The sequence below is a fragment of the Arvicanthis niloticus genome, chromosome 30 (genome assembly GCF_011762505.2).
Source record: "Arvicanthis niloticus isolate mArvNil1 chromosome 30, mArvNil1.pat.X, whole genome shotgun sequence".
In the NCBI taxonomy this organism is placed as follows: Eukaryota; Metazoa; Chordata; class Mammalia; order Rodentia; family Muridae; genus Arvicanthis; species Arvicanthis niloticus.
Window position 1 is genome coordinate 23,490,282 of NC_133438.1, and position 19,786 is coordinate 23,510,067.

General features: G+C 42.6%; 1 protein-coding gene across 2 annotated transcripts in view; it reads left to right on the plus strand.

The window, feature by feature from the left end:
- Nucleotides 1–19,786, plus strand: part of Slc2a12 (solute carrier family 2 member 12) — a 58,643-nt gene that overhangs the window by 21,806 nt on the left and 17,051 nt on the right. For both annotated transcript variants that reach the window (XM_076928108.1, XM_076928109.1), the window contains exon 2: nt 1,018–2,358. In XM_076928108.1, coding sequence (XP_076784223.1) covers nt 1,018–2,358 — 1,341 coding nt within the window. The remainder of the gene's footprint in view (nt 1–1,017; nt 2,359–19,786) is intronic.

Here is a 19,786-nt window from a genome sequence, read left to right on the forward strand (position 1 = left end):
TAATCATATATTATAAAATTTATATGATATTATATTAAATTATATTATGTATATTTTTCCCCTGCCAACAACATTTCCTGTTTGCTCTGTTTTTGGGCTTGTCACATTATTTTTAATCTATCGATATATCTTGTGTATATACATATATCTCTATCTCTATGCATACCTGTTACTGAAAAGTAATAACTGTTTACCTTTTCCCCTAGGGTTTTACATTAAAAAGGAAAATTTCAGTCCCCTTTGTTCCCCTCTCTTGCATGCTACCCTCCTTCTTCACCCCATGAGCAACAGACATTGTGGGCTGCTTGTCCCCATTTCTTCCTTTCTTATTTTAACACATCCTTGACTTTGTTCAATTGTCCCTACACCTCCTGCTCCCACCTCTATGGCACTGGCAAAGGCCAAGTATAGTTTAATGGTAACCAATGAGGAATGAAGGCAGGAGACTTAGAGGCCGGTTTCTGTGGGCTCCACATAGCCAGGAACTCACACCTTCTTGTAAAGGTCCCTTTTCTTCTATCTGCCCTTGGAAGTTTGTCTTTAAAGAACTGGGTTGGTCTGGGACAGGCAGGCTATCTGGACATCTAATCCAATGCCAGAGGCATGCACTGACTGGTAACCTTGTTTGTTCTGTCTTTATCATCTATCTGCCAGCTGCTTATCTCTCGTAGCTACTTACTCTTGACTAAAAACAACCCCAACACTCTAGCCAGAAGGAAGCCAGACTTCATAAATGCCTCCACATGTCTTCTCCTAAACAACAAAGGAAAAAAAAAAAGATTTTTCCTGCTGTTGTTAATTATCTTTTTGGCTAGTGTCTTATTCTACCATGATATATATATATATATATATATATATATATATATATATATATATATATATTAATCATGGTTGGTTGTATGTGTGTCTAAAGCCAACATTGTGAAAGTCTTACCCAGGGACAAGTCTCCATTTGGATATGGTGTGTTTGGGATGATCTCTTGGACTGATTTCACCATTTTTCTTTCCTGCTTGTAGGTCCCAGCATGTTCACAGTCCTGACTTCTGTTACCGCAGCCATCAGCGGCCTCCTGGTGGGTTATGAACTTGGGCTCATCTCTGGAGCTCTTTTGCAGATCAGAATGCTATTAGCCCTGACCTGCCAGGAGCAGGAAATGGTTGTGAGCTCCCTCCTTATTGGGGCATTCCTTGCCTCTCTCAGTGGAGGTGTGCTGATAGACAGGTATGGAAGAAGGCTCACCATAATCCTGTCATCCTGTCTCCTAGGACTCGGAAGTTTAGTCTTGATAATGACTTTGTCCTACACACTTCTTATCATGGGGCGTGTTGCTATAGGGGTTTCCATCTCCCTGTCTTCCATTGCCACGTGTGTGTACATTGCAGAGATTGCCCCCCAACACAGAAGAGGACTTCTTGTGTCGCTGAACGAGCTGATGATTGTCACTGGTATCCTCTTTGCCTATATTTTAAATTATGCATTTGCCAACATCTCCAATGGTTGGAAGTATATGTTTGGCCTTGTGATTCCCTTGGGGGTTCTGCAAGCAATCGCAATGTACTTTCTTCCCCCAAGTCCTCGTTTCCTGGTGATGAAGGGACAAGAGGAGGCTGCGGGCAAGGTCCTTGGGAAGCTAAGGGTGATCTCAGACACCACTGAAGAACTCACTTTGATCAAATCTTCCTTGAAAGATGAGTATCAGTATAGGTTTTGGGATCTCTTTCGGTCCAAGGACAACATGAGGACCAGAATCCTGATAGGCCTGGCACTGGTATTTTTTGTCCAAACCACTGGCCAGCCAAACATACTATTCTATGCATCAACTGTCTTGAAGTCTGTTGGCTTCCAGAGCAATGAGGCAGCTAGCCTTGCCTCCACTGGAGTAGGAGTGGTCAAGGTGGTTAGCACCATCCCTGCCACCCTCCTTGTGGACCACGTTGGCAGCAAAACCTTCCTCTGCATTGGCTCCTCTGTGATGGCTGCTTCCCTATTGACCATGGGCATTGTGAATCTCAACATCAACATGAACTTCACTAACATCTGCAGAAGCCATAGTCCTCTTAACCAGTCCCTGGAGGAGCCCGTGTTCTATGCAACAGGAAACCTGTCGATCAGCAACAGCAGTCTCAGGGAGCAGATTAAAAGAATCACTCCCTACAGCAAGGGCTCATTTATGCCCATGGGGAATGACATGGAGTGGAAAGGGGAGATGACCTTCACATCTTTACCAAATGCTGGACTGAGCCAAACTGCACACCAAGGAGTCACAGACCCTGCAGTCGTCCCAGCTGCTTACAAATGGCTGTCCCTGGCCAGCTTGCTTGTTTATGTGGCTGCATTTTCAATTGGTCTGGGACCCAGTAAGTACCTCACTTCTTATTTCACTCTATTGCTTCTGATTGTTCTATATTGCCTGTCATCAGTTCAAACAATCTAGAGTCAGGTAAAGCCTTGTTAGATGCAAGTACAAGAAGCAAAATGAGTATACTGGTGGATGCCCAATGTTCTGCAAAGGTAGGAAATGTGCTTGTTGTGTATCTGCTTCTGGAAAGCACAAAGCCCATGTTTGTCTACAGGATCAGTTACTCATTGTTATCCACATCATATGAGCATACTTTAGCACAATTGACCAGGGGTGGATCAGACCTGGAAAGAGATTCATTGCTCAATGGCGTTAGATTGCTCATTGTATGAATACAACTTTATTGAGGTTGCGTTGCATTCTATGAATCTCTTTATGGATAGAAGGGGAACAAATGCAGTGTTTAGATTTTGTTAATGATTGATGCATTCGCTAATAATAAGAATGGAATTACGAGGTGGGAAGAATTATTTTTTTTCTTATTTGGGTAAGTTTGGTTTACTAGAGCAGTTTCCTCGGGGAATGTCATGCTCTTTCATTAAATGGGAGGATGAATGTGTGGTTGATCCCATCCAACACAATACAAGTTTGACAACTTACCAGGACCTACCTGCAAGCCTCTTTCATTTTCTAGTCTTGGTCTGTTCAAACACAGACACACTTGCTGAGGTAGACTGTCTCTGTTCTGCAGTCTTTTGTCTCACAAGACGTCTCAACCTTTTACAGGGAGGTTGTGAAGGATCGTTGGTACATGTCACTAGGGGAAGGGAAATACTTAAAGTCAAGAGTAACCCTCCTGCCCTCCTATTCCCATCTATCTCCTTGCCTCCCCCCTTTTCTCCTCCATCTTTCCACCCTCTTCCTCATTCCCTCCAGTTAGTAGAGTTATCTACAAGGATCAAGGTGACAAATTATCTCTAATAAAGGCTGGTCTCTTTCTGATCATCAGTCAGCCGAGGTGACCTATTGGGTCTCAGTTAATCAATACCCTTGACCACACTGCTTTAGCCTCTCCTGTTCCAATTCCACTACCACCTCATTATTTAAATTTTACACTTCTAAAATACCAGTTTCTAGATACTGATTTTTTTTTTCCAAATTCCAGATAGGTAGGGATCTGGTGGATCCTGTACTGTCTTCATTCACCCGAGATAAACCAGGACTAAGCAGCTGTAACTATGGTGGGTAGCCAGAGAAGGCCATCTTCTGGCACCATGGGTGGGTAGATTTCCCATATAATCTGTGAAGGGGAAGCTAGAGTAAATATCACTACACCCTAGACTCTGATTGGTCTATCTCAGCCTTGATCCCATTCATTAAGATGTTATCATAGAAAGGTGTTCACCCATGATACTGCTCTGGTTTTTTGAACTAATGACATTTGGTGAAGCATCAGTATAGATGTTATCGTATACCAAGGAATAACTTGGTATTGTCTATTAAACTTTGATGCATAAGCAAGAACAGTGAGACTTGTTCATCTGATAAACTGTGCACGGTCGTTATCTATCTACTGATTTTCTTTGCCAGCATTTTTTTTCCATGTCCATCATGAAACTAAAGATGTTTCTTTTATATAGCTATTTTTTGATCCAATCCTCTGAAACATCAAGGGCTACCTTAGTATCTGAGAAAAAGCATAAAACAGATGTGCCCTCCTTGTTTTAAAGTTGAGACCCTCTTCGGTTGAAAAAGTTGCTGTTATATGTGGTATACATCATAAGAGAGCCATTGACCTTGAACTTTTAGAACCAACCTATGTAGGGAACAGAGGAAGCCCCAAGTGAGTGAACTCCTATGAATGTGTACTTTGACATGAGCAAGGTCTGTCCAGGGCTCAGATATCAATGGCTCATGGCAAACTAGCAAGGCCGTTACCCATATGGGCCAGGCAATGCTTTCCTCAGAAGTTCAGTATGTATGTGTATGAACCCTTGCTTGGTATGTGCAATGCCTAGCAACCATAGATTTCTTCTCCCAGGTGTTTATAGCTTGAGACTGCCCACCTGCAGAGATTATCTACAGAGATGAGCTAACCCCATCCCATGTCCTGCACACAGCAAACACTTGAGGTTCTAGGTTGCCAGTGATTAGAGAACCCCTGTCTCTGCTCTCATCCCAGATTCATTGCACATGTTTCTGTGTATCTGTCTTTTCTTCATTTCCCTGCTGCCCCTAGCCAGCGTTCAGGGACTCAAACTGCTTAGGACCAGCACAAACCTATCCACTATTGGAGTCTTTTAACGTCACGTCACCCTTCTCTCTTTTGATTCTGGCTCGTCTTGGATGTAACACATTTTCTACTGCAGCTCATCATTTTCTATCTCAGTGCAACAGAACAGACTTCCCCTCTGTCGAGAATCCAGATCGATTCGGGAAACAACTAGTAGGTTCACTGCTTATGCTCCCTTAAAGGGTATTCTGCTCCTCTTCTTTTTAAATGTATCTTAAATTTAGTGTTGGGTATTGGGTATGAAGGATCAACCAGTCCAGAAGCTCATATGTTGAAGTGTTCGGTCTTCAGCTGGTGGATCCAGTTTCTTGTTGGTCTTGGTAGGTAAACATTATTGTATTTGAGAGCTTTTTGGCACTGTGATAGATTCTTTTTGCCTCATGGCGTCTCAGCTTTCAATCTACGATCATCATGTCCCTTTTGCCTTTGAGTCAATGGTGAGGCAGTACCTCACAGGATAGACAGTGCACAGCTGAGGAAAATGCTGCTCTTCATTGACATGAAGAGAAAGAGGGAGAGGAAGCAGGGATCCTAATCTCCCCTTCAAGGGCATACTGCTGAGGACTAGCCATTTTCCAATAGGTCTTACCTTCTAGAAGGGTCCATCACTTCCTAATAGCACCATAGGCTAGAAGCAAGCTCTTAATGTAAGGACCCTTAGGGGACACTCTAAACTGAGACAAGGCAGTTAACTATGTTTAGGTCAGTCCTCTCCTTGAAGATGCATTAGATGTAAAAGTGAATAAAAATAGTTAATACAGCACCCCACCCCTTTCTCCAAACTAGAGACACTGAAGGGACACTAGCCTGCCTCAGCACGTCAAACATGGCTCTCTCAGACCTTGTCCTTCTCCATCTCCCACACCTTTCTACAAACATTGCATTGCATTCCTAAACATTAAATTACATTCCTAAAACTAGCCCCTAAGGTCCATCTCCTTATTTGGCTATTTCTTCCTCCTAAGGCTGACTACCAAGGTCTAGCTATTGAAGTATTGAAGTCTAACAATTGAAAGCCCCCTTTGGCTGCCCTAACTAACCTGTCCAATCAAAATAATACACCTCATCCTAACATAGGGCTTTCCCCTTTTACCTTTATAAACTGCCATTTTCCTATGGGCCACGTCTGTCTCCTGTTTACCCAGAGGTCATCTTTGTCACCTCCCCCCACCCACCTTCCTGAGACAAATATCCCTTCTTCCTCTTCCTTGTTCCCTTCCCCTTCTCCCTAGTCCTCTATCTTTTGTCTTTGTCTCTTATTCCCTGGACTTTGTCCCTCTAGGACAAATAAATCTCCTTTTGCTGAGAACTTGGTCTTTGGGTGTCTTGAACAGATAGATACCATATCCCTTCAGGTCCAGTCTTTCTTTTCTGAAGTTCTGCCATAGGTAGTAAGTGTGTGGTTTTTCTAAGGCTAAGCTGCCAGGAGAGGGCGGGGGGGTGATTTTTTAAAAAGTCTTTGATGTACATTTCCCTGGATAACTGATTTTAATGCAATATTGAGTATGTACATCAGTTAGAATTCAGGCTCAGCCCTTATAATAAAGACCAAGATAAAAGATTAAGCAAGCCAGACATTTCTTTCTCTCTCTTTTTTTTTCTTTCCAGTTGGAGCTGTGTAGTTCTGTGTGCTGTGGTAGTGCCTCCAGGGAGCCCACAGCTTCTCCCATTTGGGGCCTCTTACCTACATCTGGGCTGAGCTTTGATATTGGCTCCTCCTTTGCCACAATGACTGTTTAAACACTAAGTTACATTCCACAGTGTTGTCACCCTTTACTAGTGCTAGTGACCCCTTTAGAGTAAACACAGTATGCACGGTGGAGAAGGGCCTGGGTTGTCTATGGTCATGAGGATGATAGCACTAGGGCAGGATCACTCCGGGTGATGAGCAGACAGAAGTTCTTTATATTTATTTTTTTTATACCTCACCACTCTGTGTGTGTGCATATGCATGCATGTGTGCATGTGTGTGAATGCGCACACGTGCATATGCTGGACCATGTGTGCCGAAGCATTCATGTAGAGGTCAGAGCACAACCTTGGATAGCCAACTTTACCATTTTTTTTTCTAAGACAGGGTTTCTCTGTATAGCCCTGGCTGTCCTGGAACTCACTCTGTAGACCAGGCTGGCCTCGAACTCAGAAATCCGCCTGCCTCTGCCTCCCAAGTGCTGGGATTAAAGGCGTGCGCCACCACCGCCCGGCCAACTTTACCATTTTTATTTGCACCAGAATCTCTTTGTTATTAAAGTCCTCTGATGCACCAGCATCTGGGGATTCTTTTCCTTGGCGATTCTTCACCTTGGATCTCACCGTATGAACACTGAGACTGTAGATACTCTACCTACTGAGCAATCTCCACAGCCTGTAATGGATTTCTTATGGGGGTCAGACATCACACAACTGGGAAAAGCAAAGGTTAGTAAGAGGAAAAGGAAAAGACTTAGTAATTGGGCTATGGAGTGAAGCTGGTAGAGACATGTATGGAAGGTTGTGGCCTGTTTAACTTAATTATGGCCTGGAATCTCTGCAGAGCAGAAAAGACACTGAAATCAGAGTAGACAGAAAGCAAAATCAGTTGAACTTGACATAGTAAACTAGGAGGGTGTGGGAAGAAACTTCAGCTTGCTCCCATATCTTCCCATCAGGTCTGAGGACACTGGCCATCTGCAGAAAAATGACCAGGTTTCCCCTGTGCTTGGCCTTGGGGAAGTTCTAAAAATAGATCTGGCCAAATTTTGTGTTCCCTACTACCTATGAGGGGACCCAGTTGTCGACAGCACGATGTCTAAGCCATGGTGATGTCAAGAGCCTGGGCTGCCGTTTAACCTTCATGCCCTTATTTTTCCCATGAAGTTCGCCACCCCTGCAGCTCCTCAGGGTTGATGTTTAGGACTTTTTTTCTTAGTTCAGTCAGTGACCAAACACTTGAGCTGTTCCTCAAAAGTGAATCCTGGATTTGCTTGTGTCTTTTCTATCTCTGCCATCCTAGCCTAACCTGATGTTATTCTTAGATACCGAGAGTCTCCCAATAATTTCATTACAGACCTTGCCTGTTGCTTTATATCATATTAGAGAAATCGACCACTTTCCAAGATGAAAAGAAGATGGTAGAGTATTTTTATTTACTTTTTTGAAGGAAAGGAAATAAGCTGTCAAGGATCCTGAGGTCTCAAAGGTTGAGGTCTATAGATCCAGACTCCTTTAACTGATCCTACACTTTCTACCCCATCCCTGAAAACTGAGCTTCTCAGGGCCTTCCATCACATCCCTGAAGGGTATCAGTGCATCTGTGTATAAGGGTATATCTACACTGGAGACTATAACGTGCTCTGGAGCCGTCCTTCACATAGAGTTACACTGAAACTCTGCATAGCATGCATGGTAGTGTTAGTGCAGGCATGGTGAGGGAGTGACTCCTTTCCGAGGGCTTCTTTCCCATTCCTCTCTACCCCAGCCATAAGCACAGAACACAGGTAACCCCTTGCCCCTCCACTTGATCCCAACCTTTCCTACCTCTGAGGCTTCGTGAACATTTCCTCTACGCATCCACTCAAATTTGTAAAAGGCCTCTGTTTGTATGAGTCGTGAATGCATGTCAAATGTAGAGTAACACAGTCTGGGATTTAAAGAGACTGAGTTAGAGACCAGAAACTCCAGGTTCTAATCCCAGCTCTCTAATTTATTGGCCATGTGACCAACAAGCTGCGTGTGTTCTCAGTTGTCTCTCCTCTATGAAATGGGCACAGTAATGCCTGTGACGTCTGTTGGAGAGAAGAGGTACATGCCAGTTGAGCCAATAGCGCTTTGGATGCTACTGTTACAGAGCACAGGGCCACCGTGAATGACTCAGTCTTTGACAGCTTGTATTGACAGGGCAACAGTGTAAGTCTTTGACTGACAGCTTGTATGGCTTCTGTTCATTCCTTTTGCTTTATTAATTAGAGCCCAGCTACTAGATCCTACATTCTTGCAACACAGCTTGTGTTTTTTTCTTTCTGTCCTTTTTTTTTTGTGATTATAATTATAATTCTGCTTATAAACCGTGCCAGGCTACATTCAGATTGTGAAGGGAGCTGGGGAAAGACTTTTAAACCAAGGAAGGAGCCCAGAGTCAGCTCAAAGTAGGTGGGCAAAGGACCCAGTAACTTGGGAATGCTACCCAGCCAAAGCAAGCCCGCTTGCTGCCAGACACCAGCATGAGGCTCTCTGTAGAACAATAAATACATCATTTGGGTACAACTTTTAAAAATTTATCTGGTTTTGCCTATAAGAAAAGAGGCCAGGAGACAATTATGCTCAGAACCAGCTGGTGGGAGGCAGCCAGGGCATGTCTTTGTTAAATCCTAAATAGCTGAACACAGAGTTCTGAAAGTCATTGTAGATTTTCTTGGACACCTTGGCTTGTTTTTTTTCCCCCCGAAATATGGAGGACAATATGGAGGAGTAAGTCTCTTCTAGAACTTTCAGGTCCAAGGTATTGCCACTGGGTGAGGAAGCTGAGGACTGAAGGCTCTTGGGATGTGGGAATGGGTTAACTTTCTCATCCCATGGTGTCTAACTCAGAATGGCCCTCCAAGGACTGGCTTGGGTGTTCCATGTGAGATTGCATCATGCCATGAGAGAGGCCAGCATCTGAATCAACCCACCTGACATGAACAGTCAACTCTCACCACTGCTTGGAGATAGAGATTTTCCTAGTGACTTTGGGATGAGCTAAAGAACTATTCTTTGTTTATTTTGCAAAGAGCCAGTCATGTCTGTATTTGTGCTGTAATTTCCTTTTCTCTCCTACTTTTTTCTCTCCTAATAAAAACATGCCATAGGGGATTCCATTTCAAGACTCAAAATCGTATTGTAGGGCCTTGGCATAAACTGCAAGAGCCAGTTAGAGCTTTAAAAATGTTATTAGGAGCAAGCCTTTCATACCAGATTTTAAGTGCATTATAAAACTTATTAGTCTGGTGCGATTATTGCTCAACTATGGAGGTTAGAGAGTTTATGGCTTGTAAAACAAACAAATCCTTTGTATAAGTAGAGGTATAAAGGGGAAAGGACTTGTTGTTCTAACAACATGGAAAGGAAGATTAAACCATCCTTATTAAATCTTCTTAAGTGTGAGTTGGCTCAGGGCGGCGTTCTTTAATTATATTAGATCATAGTGTGGCTTTCTTCTGTCAGGAAAACGTTTCTATTCTTAGGTTAAAGTGTATGCCCCAAGTCGGCTCACTGTCAGCTCAGAGTTTTCTAGCTGCAAAATAACAAGGTTGCCTTAGGATGCAGAATTTCTGAGGAGGGGACCTACATGTGGCATCAAGTAACATTATATACTTCCTTGTGTGTACTTAAAATGGCATTCTAAGGCATGCACTTCAGACTTCTGCTGAAGGGGTTCATAGGACTTAAGAGAAAAGGAGCCCTTGCTTACTTCTCTGTAACTAGTAGTAAGATTCTCATGTGGAACTAAATTGGGACATGATAAATAAATGGGGTCATTGTCATTATCCGTGGCATTTATTAAATAGTCAATTATTCACACCCCATCCTTTAACATAGGTTCAAAATGTTACCCTGACTCTATGGTGTGTATTCAAGGTGCTCTTGTCCATTTCAGCTCCTTTTAGTGACTGAGAATTTTTTTTAGCACATAATCACAGACTCCTGATACAGTGAGAACATCTACTTACTCCAATAAAGAGGAGCCAAGGCTCAGAGCTTGTTGTTATTATGTCATGAGTTCATCTGAGGTAACATTTGTGGAGAAATTCAGTTCTGCCTACAATACCCACTGTAACTTAGAAACAAATGTGTAGTTATTCTCTCTTTCCTCTTTTCTTCCTCTCTCTCTCTCTCTCTCTCTCTCTCTCTCTCTCCCTTCTTTCCTTCCTTCCTTCCTTCTTTCGTTTTTGGAGGACATCTTTGTAGTCTGTATTTACCACCATAAATCATCATATGAAGATACACAGCCAGCATACAGCATGACATATATAGAACAGTAGTGCATTGCTTTCAGGCCACACCTCATTCTATGTCATGGTGGTTGGTTGCCTCTCCTACACAGGTTTGGATCTCCTGTAATTATATCTTTTATATACATTTATACATTCAGTCCCTACTCCTCCATAGTTTTTTTCTTAACCCATTCCCCCTGGCTTTTCTCTAATAAGCTCAGCTGTCAAGGTTTCTGACAGATTTCACTCCTGTTCACTCTAGAGTGTCATCCAGGAGCTATGTGTGACTACTCTTTTCATGACTCTCAAATCCAAAGATTCCTATGTCCATAAATTAGTCATCCCTTCTTTCATTCATAAGTCCCTGCTTGCCAGGAGCAGATGTAAAGGATTTTTCTCCAGGTCATATATTAAGTTGGGTAATGAGGCTCAGGCTATCACTCTTAGACTATGTTTGTTTCACATATTCAAATGGAATATTACACCAAAAAAAAAAAAAAAATGACAGGTGACACTGAATGACAGTGACACTAGAGAATCTCTTCCTATGTTGTCTAACCACTCTGGAGCCCCATGCTGGCAGAAGAAGTGGATAAAAAATGCCAGGAAGAGAAGACTGAGGGAGAACATGGTGAACATGGTGGAAACTCTTCATTCATCTGTCCCCAGGTCAATTGCTCAGCATGACATATGTGGCACAGACATTCAGATGTGGATAGGAGAGACCACAGGGTGAATGCAGTTTGGGGGAAGAGCGGTGCTTGGTGGAGGTAAGAGTAGCAAAGAGACTGAAGGGCCAGAAGGAAGGGTTGCTTCAGGTAGGGATGTATTGGGGGTGGGGGGAGACTCTGTGCCTGTGTAATTGGGGTAAGTTTTGTACAGAGAAAGTAGTGAGAGTATCTGGAAGAGGGGAGTTTTCAGCAGGGATAAATGGTGGCAGGCCAAGTGTCTGAGGATAGACATGAGCAGGAGACATTAGGAGAATGTCAGAAAAGCTCACTGGGTCTGTCTGACACAGTGCTAAGATTTGGATGGGATTTTTGCCAGGGGCTTCCTGGCTTCAATCTCAGCTCCATAGTGTACGAGTTTGGACAATAAGTTCATCTCTTGACATTCTCAGTTGGTTAACCTGGATAATGGGCTGGTAGTATCTACCGCACTGTAACAACACAGTGAAAAGAAGCAGTCTGTACAACATGTCCTTTGTTTAGTCTCTGGTGCACAAGGTGGACTCAAATGGCATAAATGGTGTCAATTCTGGTCATGGTCTAGACATGAAACGTTCAGATACTCTCAACACTGATCCCCAAGGAGTTCTCATGGCTTGCTATTGTTCTACGACATCACTGTCAACTTCATTGACCTCTGAATTTCAGTTGGATGGACACTATAGAAATAGACCTCGACCAAGGATCTCCTCTCCCACCTATGCCCGACAAGGCCATCCTCCCCTACATATACAGCTGGAGTCATGGGTTCCTCCCTATATGCTCTCGGGCTGGTGGATTAGACCCTGGGAGCTCTGGTTGGTTGGTATTGTTGCTCTCCTCATGGGGTCACAAACCCTTTCATCTCCTTCAGTCTTCTCTCTAACTCCTCCACTGGGAACCCTTGATCAGATCAGTGGTTAGTTGTGAGCATCTGCCTCTGAATATGTCAGACTCTGGCAGACCTCTAAGGAGACAGCTGTATCAGGCTTTTGTCACCATGAAGGCTGGACACCGAGTAGGAGGGAATTTGAGGGTGGGGAGGTAGGAATGGGGGGGGTAGGTGGGGGTACATCCTCATAGAAGCAGGAGGAGGGAGATGGGATGGGGGTTCCTGGGTGGGAGGGGAATGGGATAAGGGGATAAAATCTGAAATGTAAATATAATATCCAATAAAAATATTTTTAAAAAGATCATGCTTTGCTTAGGAAAAAAAAAGAAGAAGAAGAAGAAAGAAAGAAATAGACCTGGAAGTGTGAATCACCTGTAGTCCAGGTTTCCTAGAAATCTAGACAGGTTTTTACAGAAAACAATGCCACGCTGGTGGGAGTAAAAGGTGTAAATCCAACTGAGGATCTATCTAAATGTTCAGCTATCTAAACTCGTGCAATCAATTCAGACTCTCAGTGTTTGTGGCCGTGATCAAGCCCTGTGCTGTGGGACTGATACACCCTGGTTTCCTGTGGCTGAGAGTCAGCCCTGGCATCTAGGAAAAGTAGTGGGGGAGTGGTGAGACTGTGTCTCACATGGAGTCCCTGTGCATTGGGTCAAAAATTCTACTTCACTAATCATACTCAGTTCAGGGTAAAGACAACTGATGCCCATGGAAGGTTACATTTAAATTCAAGGCCATTTTGAGGGTGCCAGACAAAATGCCGACTTCCAGGTGTTTCCATTTTGTTCTCCAAATATGAGACCTGGTTTCTCTTTTAAAAAGAGATTTGAGTTTAGCAGTATTATGGACTAATCATTCCTATTTCAAGTTTTTAAAATTAATGATTTATTTTATTTCTATTTTCATTTCTTTAAATTCTCTCTCTCTCTCTGTGTGATTATGTGACAGTCTAAACCTGGGACTTGGAAAGGTTATTTCTTTTTCCTTTTTTTTTTTTTTGTTTCCCTGATTAGTAATAGAGCTTGTAGACATATTTTCATCAATTATCTTAGCCTTAAAAATTCCACTGGATTCCTCCGGTGTGAATGGACAAGTACAGTTAATAACTATATGGAAGACATACCCGAGCCACAAGTAATTACAGTGTCAGTAACTGAATAAGAGCTGCGGTTTTCCTAACTTACAAGCTAACATGTTAGACCCCTTAGTCAGAACACAAGGCCATCTATTATTCATAGAACATCGAGGATATCAGCACTTATGGTAGATATCCAAGCTCTATGGGTCAACAGGATTATTTATAAAATTTCTGCACAGATGTTGGGTCACCTGAGAGAGGAACCCAGAACTTGGAAAACCCAAATCTTTTTTTTTTTTTTTTTTTAAAGAATGTATTTATTTATTTTGTGTAAGTACACTGTAGCTGTCTTCAGACACCCATATGAGGGCATCAGATCTCATTACGGATGGTTGTGAGCCACCATGTGGTTGCTGGGATTTGAACTCATGACCTCTGGAAGAGCAGTCAGTGCTCTTAACCACTGAGCCATCTCACCAGCCCTGAAAACCCAAATCTTGAATGATACAGACAATAAGCCAACCCGTGTGCTTCCCTGGAGGCATTAAAGTTACTTAACAATAATCAAAGCTTCCTCTTTCCTCAGAGGAGATAATTTCCACTGTGTTGTGTGTAATAGGCACCTTTAGTGGATGTGTAGCAAAGATCTGTCAGAACCACTGCTCCTGGACAAGAAGGAATGCCAGACACACATGGAGAACTCTTCCAGCTTACATGTATATCTAAAAACTCTGATGCCCTTTTTCTTGTCTCTCATGAGACAGAGTATTTGAGAGCTTCCAGCTTTTCCAGCCTAGCCTGGGTTTATTTCACCTTGCAGAGCTGATGCAGACCTTTGGAGGACAGGTATTAGCGGGGAGCAGGAGACTCATCTGCCATAACATTTAAACTTCGAGGTTGTATCCTGCCAACTCTGGCTCTCCAAAACCCACTGCTCATGTGATGCTTACACAGCTTACACTTATGACAATTCCAGGCATGTGAACAGCAGGTTCTAATTTGGAAGTTTACTTCACTGCTTCACGCCAAATCCATGCTGGGTTCAGAACAAAGGCTAACATTCCAGAAGTGCATCTTGGGTTTCATAAGAGATCTTGATCAGCTTTGCATTTCCTCCTGGGCCCCAGGCCCCTAGTGTTCAGAACCATCACCCTCAAAGGCTTTTCAAGTGTTCATCTCCTTCTACCAAACATAAAAATAGGACACATTACATAAATTATCTTTTTAAACAGTAGAATTTGAACATCAAATGTGGGCATTATATAACAATATTCACATAGTGGGTGCGTTAAGTGTTAACTCCCTTTAATACCTTAAAAACAGGTTTTTTTTTTCCCTTTCAGATCTGACCCACATCCACTCGGTTCTCTTTGCCTTTTCCTCCCCAGTTAGCTAGGCTGATTTGACTGAGTGACTTATTTCCATCTCCAGTGTTAATTTCAATGTGTGTCACACCTGCATAGTTGTCCACTATCTTTGTGTTCAGGTGCAGAGGCAAACTTAAAGAAACTTGGGCATGGGCTAATGAAGTCCTCTTTCCTCTTTAGAGTTAGATGATGCAGTTGTGAGTTCTCCGACTAGCAGGTGCAGAACTAAACACACAGAGGAATGGCACTATCTGTTCTGTGTCCCTCCACAACTGCTCACACAAGCTGTGTTTAGCTTCCAGTCAGCGCCCCCCGTTATAATCTTTTGTTCTGGAACACTGTAAATCCTGGATACCACAGACATTAAAGAAGCACACTGAGGTTTTAATGTGATCTTAATAAGCACAGACATTCATTGGTCATTTAGCTGTTTTCCAGAACACATTAAGAATTGTTCCAAAAAGCATTTGGAGCAATGAAAACCACAATAGTTTCCTAATCGTAGCATCAATAATGAAGGTGGCAGAGTACAGAATATTATGTCTGCATACATCAGTACTTCAAGTGCCACGTCACTCAGACTCAAACCAGAAAAGAGAAATTCCTTGCCCGTCGTCGTTGTTTTTATGTTTGTTTGCACGTGGAGTGCCATTTCAGTCTTATCAGGGTATGTGCATTATAGTCTATGAGGGTCCTCCAAAATGCTATAAAGGAAGTCACTTGTCAAAGATTCATCTTTGAGAGCAACATATTTCTTAATTTGTTGTCCTTTCTAAGCCAGATACAGTGGCACATGTTTGTCATCCCACCACTTGGAAAGTGCAGAAGGAGCAGGGGTGCAGGATCATCTACACCAGACTCTATCACAAAAACAAGAAGCATGAAACAGGGCCCAGGAGATGGCTCAGTGCATAAGAAGGCTTGCTCTGTCAACACAAGAACCTGGGTTTGAATCCCCAACATCCATGCCAAAAGACGACCATAGCTGAATGCATCGGTACTGTAAAGTCAGCACTGGTGTACAGAGACAGTTAGATCCTGTCTAGCCTAGAGCTGACTAGCCAGCTAGCCTAGACGGTTTAATCTGAAGAGATGGCATGTTGAAGCAGTCAAGTATGGAAGAAGACAACAAACACTGTGCTCTGGCTTCTGCTTTGTGTACATGTGGGTGGTGTACCCACTAACATACGTACACCACAAACACAGCACACACCATACAGAGTAAACAGTAAATTTAAATTGTTCCTTCCTATCTCTTTAGTCGGATACAGACTCTATTTAAAAGAAAGCTCTTTTATTACTTCATGAGAAGTATTGTTATCATACGTACAGTGAAGTATAAAAGCTGAAGAACACTGATAAAAAAAATTCAAGTAGGTGTTGAGAAATGACTCATGACTAAGATAATAGTCCTTTCATCTCCAATGATTTGCTTTCAGCAACAAAATAAAGGATGACCTAATCAAATCACACAAAAAACACCCGTTGTTAATTCAGAGAAGTGAGTGACATTGTTCACACTGACTTTCTTCCACTTGACACATATTTTATTATTTAGAATAGTAAATTCCATCCATTTCAAAGGTAGAAAAAATTGCATTACTCTATAAATTAAGTGACATTTGCCCACAGGAACCCAATAAGCAAGTGTTCCATCCATCTCTTGAAGGTACTTTTATGTTTGGTAATTTCTAAACATTTTGAGATGCTTCTCTCATTTTGTTCTCTTTTGTACCAATTATGGTGTTAATATATCCAGGGGGAAAAAATCTTAAGCTGTCTTTGGATATGTAAAATTAAACTGCAGTTTCAGTTTGTAACTTTGTCCACTGAGGTATGCAGGACTGGCACTTAAAGTCTTTCTGTCGGGCTTGTGTTATAGTCAGTAGGCTCAGTACGACGCTCAAGTGTAAAAGGGGGTATCCAATCAGGATGCCATTACGTTCTACTGGAAGCATCTGGAAGGCCAGGGCCTAGAAGCTGATTATGCTAGACAGTAGTATATCCTCTGCTATTATGCAAATTTATGATTAAAATGTTAATGTAAACTATAAGTAACAAAAATATATTTTTCAAACTTCAAATTACTTTTCGGGCTACAAGATTGAGAACAGTTGAAGCCCTATGGCACAGTGCTTTCCTATTCTCTTTTTGGTACCTGACCAAGAAAAAAAGGAGGTCTAGTTTTTATCTGGGCATGGTGGAGCACACCTTTAATTCCAGCACTTGGGAGGCAGAGGTAGATGACAGTTTTGATCTCAAACTGTCTATGTAGTGAGAAGAGTTACATGGCGAGACCCTGTCATGGTGGAGCACACCTTTAATTCCAGCACTTGGGAGGCAGAGGTAGATGACAATTTTGATCTCAAACTGTCTATGTAGTGAGAAGAGTTACATGGCGAGACCCTGTCTAAAAATAAAGAGGGATTCACTTTTAATTTAATTTAAATTTTTAAATTTTAAGTTAGGAGTAATTTTATTTAGCTAGTATCTGCCAACATGCCTTTCTGAAAAAAAATCATTCTGGTTGATTTTGATTAGGAGTCTTTATTTGGGAAACATAGGTGTTTTATTCCATTGCCTGTCTTGGCTTGTAATCTAAGCAGTTTAAGATAATATTCACGAATAAAGTATTTCTTTTAGAAAAGGCCATGAGTATCACAACTCGGGGAGACTGAGGGATGTGAGACTGCAAAGCCAACAATATGAAAGCTGCTTGTTCCTACTTGTGTTGGGGCTGGAGCTGATGACCTACCAGAGTCTGTTGTTAAAAGAGTAAATGTCTCAGCATTGAAGCATCTGGTTGGAAGAGCATCTGGGCAGCCTGCATCAGCTCCTGTTCACATTTTAACAGCTCTTTGCAGGAGAGCTTGGTGTGCTATGTACTGCTTGAAAAGGCAGCAAAGCCACGGGATCTGGATTTACTTCTGCCATGCTCAGGGATAGGTTCCTCGGCCAATCCAGCTGCTGAGCTCTGCTGAAATCCAGTGTGGAACTCCCTCTGCAGATGGTAGTTCTCTGGCAGGAGTTTCAAGACCGCAGTGAGTCTTTCAGACTCTGAGTTGACTCACCAGGTGGTTCAGAAAAAATGCATGCCAAATGACAAGTGTGCCCAGAGAGCTACAGGTTTTATATCCATAGGAAAAACTGGGACAGTGGGCCAGAATAAGTAGGAGGCCTGAAATGCTTAGGGTGACTTACATGGGACAAAACTGTTATTTCTATCATCCTTCCTAACCTGAGGCTGAGTCCTCACAGAGTGACATGAACGTATTCCTCCCCCATGGGCATTTTTATATCACTCTCCGTGGTTGTCAATATTGTGTCTGTAGACTTCTCTAAAACTGGCAAATTCTTATGAGACCCTGTTGATCTGATACCATTTGATATAGGCATGGCATAGCTGTGAGTGATTACTGTCTCTAGTTACCCGCCTACTCAGATTTCTACAGTCATTAGAGCCTAGAGTGACATTAGGGTCATTACAGACTCTGGCATTTACAGGAGCACAGCTTGCTAAAGTGGTCCTGTAACGGTAAGACAGGGGTTGAGTAACAGAGTCAAGGAGAGATGTTTTATGCCTGCTGAGTGGCAGTGGCAAGGTACACAGTTCTGTTGTGTTTGTGTGTTGTGAGTACTCTATAGAGCAAATAGGACATTGTATTTTCTGCTCGCCCATCGTGAGAGTATGGAAGAAGAAGGATGTTCAAAGAGAATTCCATTTCTTCCTGTGTCAGTGACAAAGAACCCTTCCATGTAGTAGTAGATTGATTTTCTTTGGAGAGAAAATGGGCCCTTGCCATAAAAAGAAAATATTCCACTTTTGTTTTTTTAAACAGAGATTGCTGTACTGGATCCCACATGGTGGGTCATGTGCCTGTGCTCTTTCCCTATATACTGAGGCCACACTCTTCTATTCCTTCTATTTTGGGCATGCATAGCATTTCCAGAGACGGTCAAGACTCATAGGACTCTTGCTCTATTTTGCTCCTGTCTGTCACAGGAAGCCATTCTTGCCATTGCATTCCAAATTTTATTTTGCTTTCCTGGGGTTTGAAAGCTTGTGATTTTATTGTTCCGTCATCACTATTAAAATAATATCCTCCATACTTTAATTTTTCAGGCTCTATATTGGGATGGTTAAGTATTCATTTGACAATTGCTACAGCACTCAATTTTGTCAGTATTTTTATCAGCCAAGATATTTTGGTTCCTGAGTTCTTCCCATTCAGTTTGAAGTGAAGTAGAAGCTTCAGTAAAGATGCTCTTTATTTTTGGAAATGTCAGGCACAGGGCTTGACTGACAAGTTCCCATCAGAACACACACTGAGGGAAGTCTATTTTTCAATCTTCAGTTCATTACTTGGGCTGGTTAAATGGCCCCAGGACTTGGCTCAGCTGCTGCACTGTTTGCGTAGTGTAGACTTTCTGAATGTCTTTTAGTTTTTTAAAAGACAAGTCTCAGCACTTCAGACTCAGCACTTACAACCTTCCACCAGTGCTGTGTACAACCACCTCCACCCACTTTGTTTTTATTTTTGAGGCAGAGGCCCATGTTTTCTAGGATGGCCTTGAACTCATTGATAGCTGAGTATCACCTTGAACTTCTGATTCACCTGCCTCTACCTGGCATTATAGACATGTGGCACCATGCCTGATGTCTTAGTTAGGTTTTTACTGCTGTGAACAGACACCATGACCAAGGCAAGTCTTACAAAGAACAACATTTAATTGGGGCTGGCTTACAGGTCAGAGACTCGGTCCAGTATCATCAAGGTAGGACCATGGCAGTATCCAGGCAGGCATGGTATAGGTGGAGCTGGGAGTTCTATATCTTCATCTGAAGGCTGCTAGTGGAAGACTGACTTCCAGGCAGCTAGGGTGAGGGTCTTAAGCCCATGCCCATAGAGACACACCTACTCCAACAAGGCCATTCCTCCTAATAGTGTCATTCCATGGGCCAAGCATATACAAACCATCACACCTGGTTTACATGGTAGTGTGGATCAAACCCAGGGCTTCTTGCATGCTAGGCAAGTATTCTACCAACTGCGCTAGATCATGTCTCCATCTGTCTTAGCAGCACCACCACTTCCCTATAACAACCAAATCAGCTCATTTTCATTTGAGGTCAATGTAGTTCTGAGGACCTCAACAACACTCAGCCACTAAATAACTCCATGAGGCCATCATGG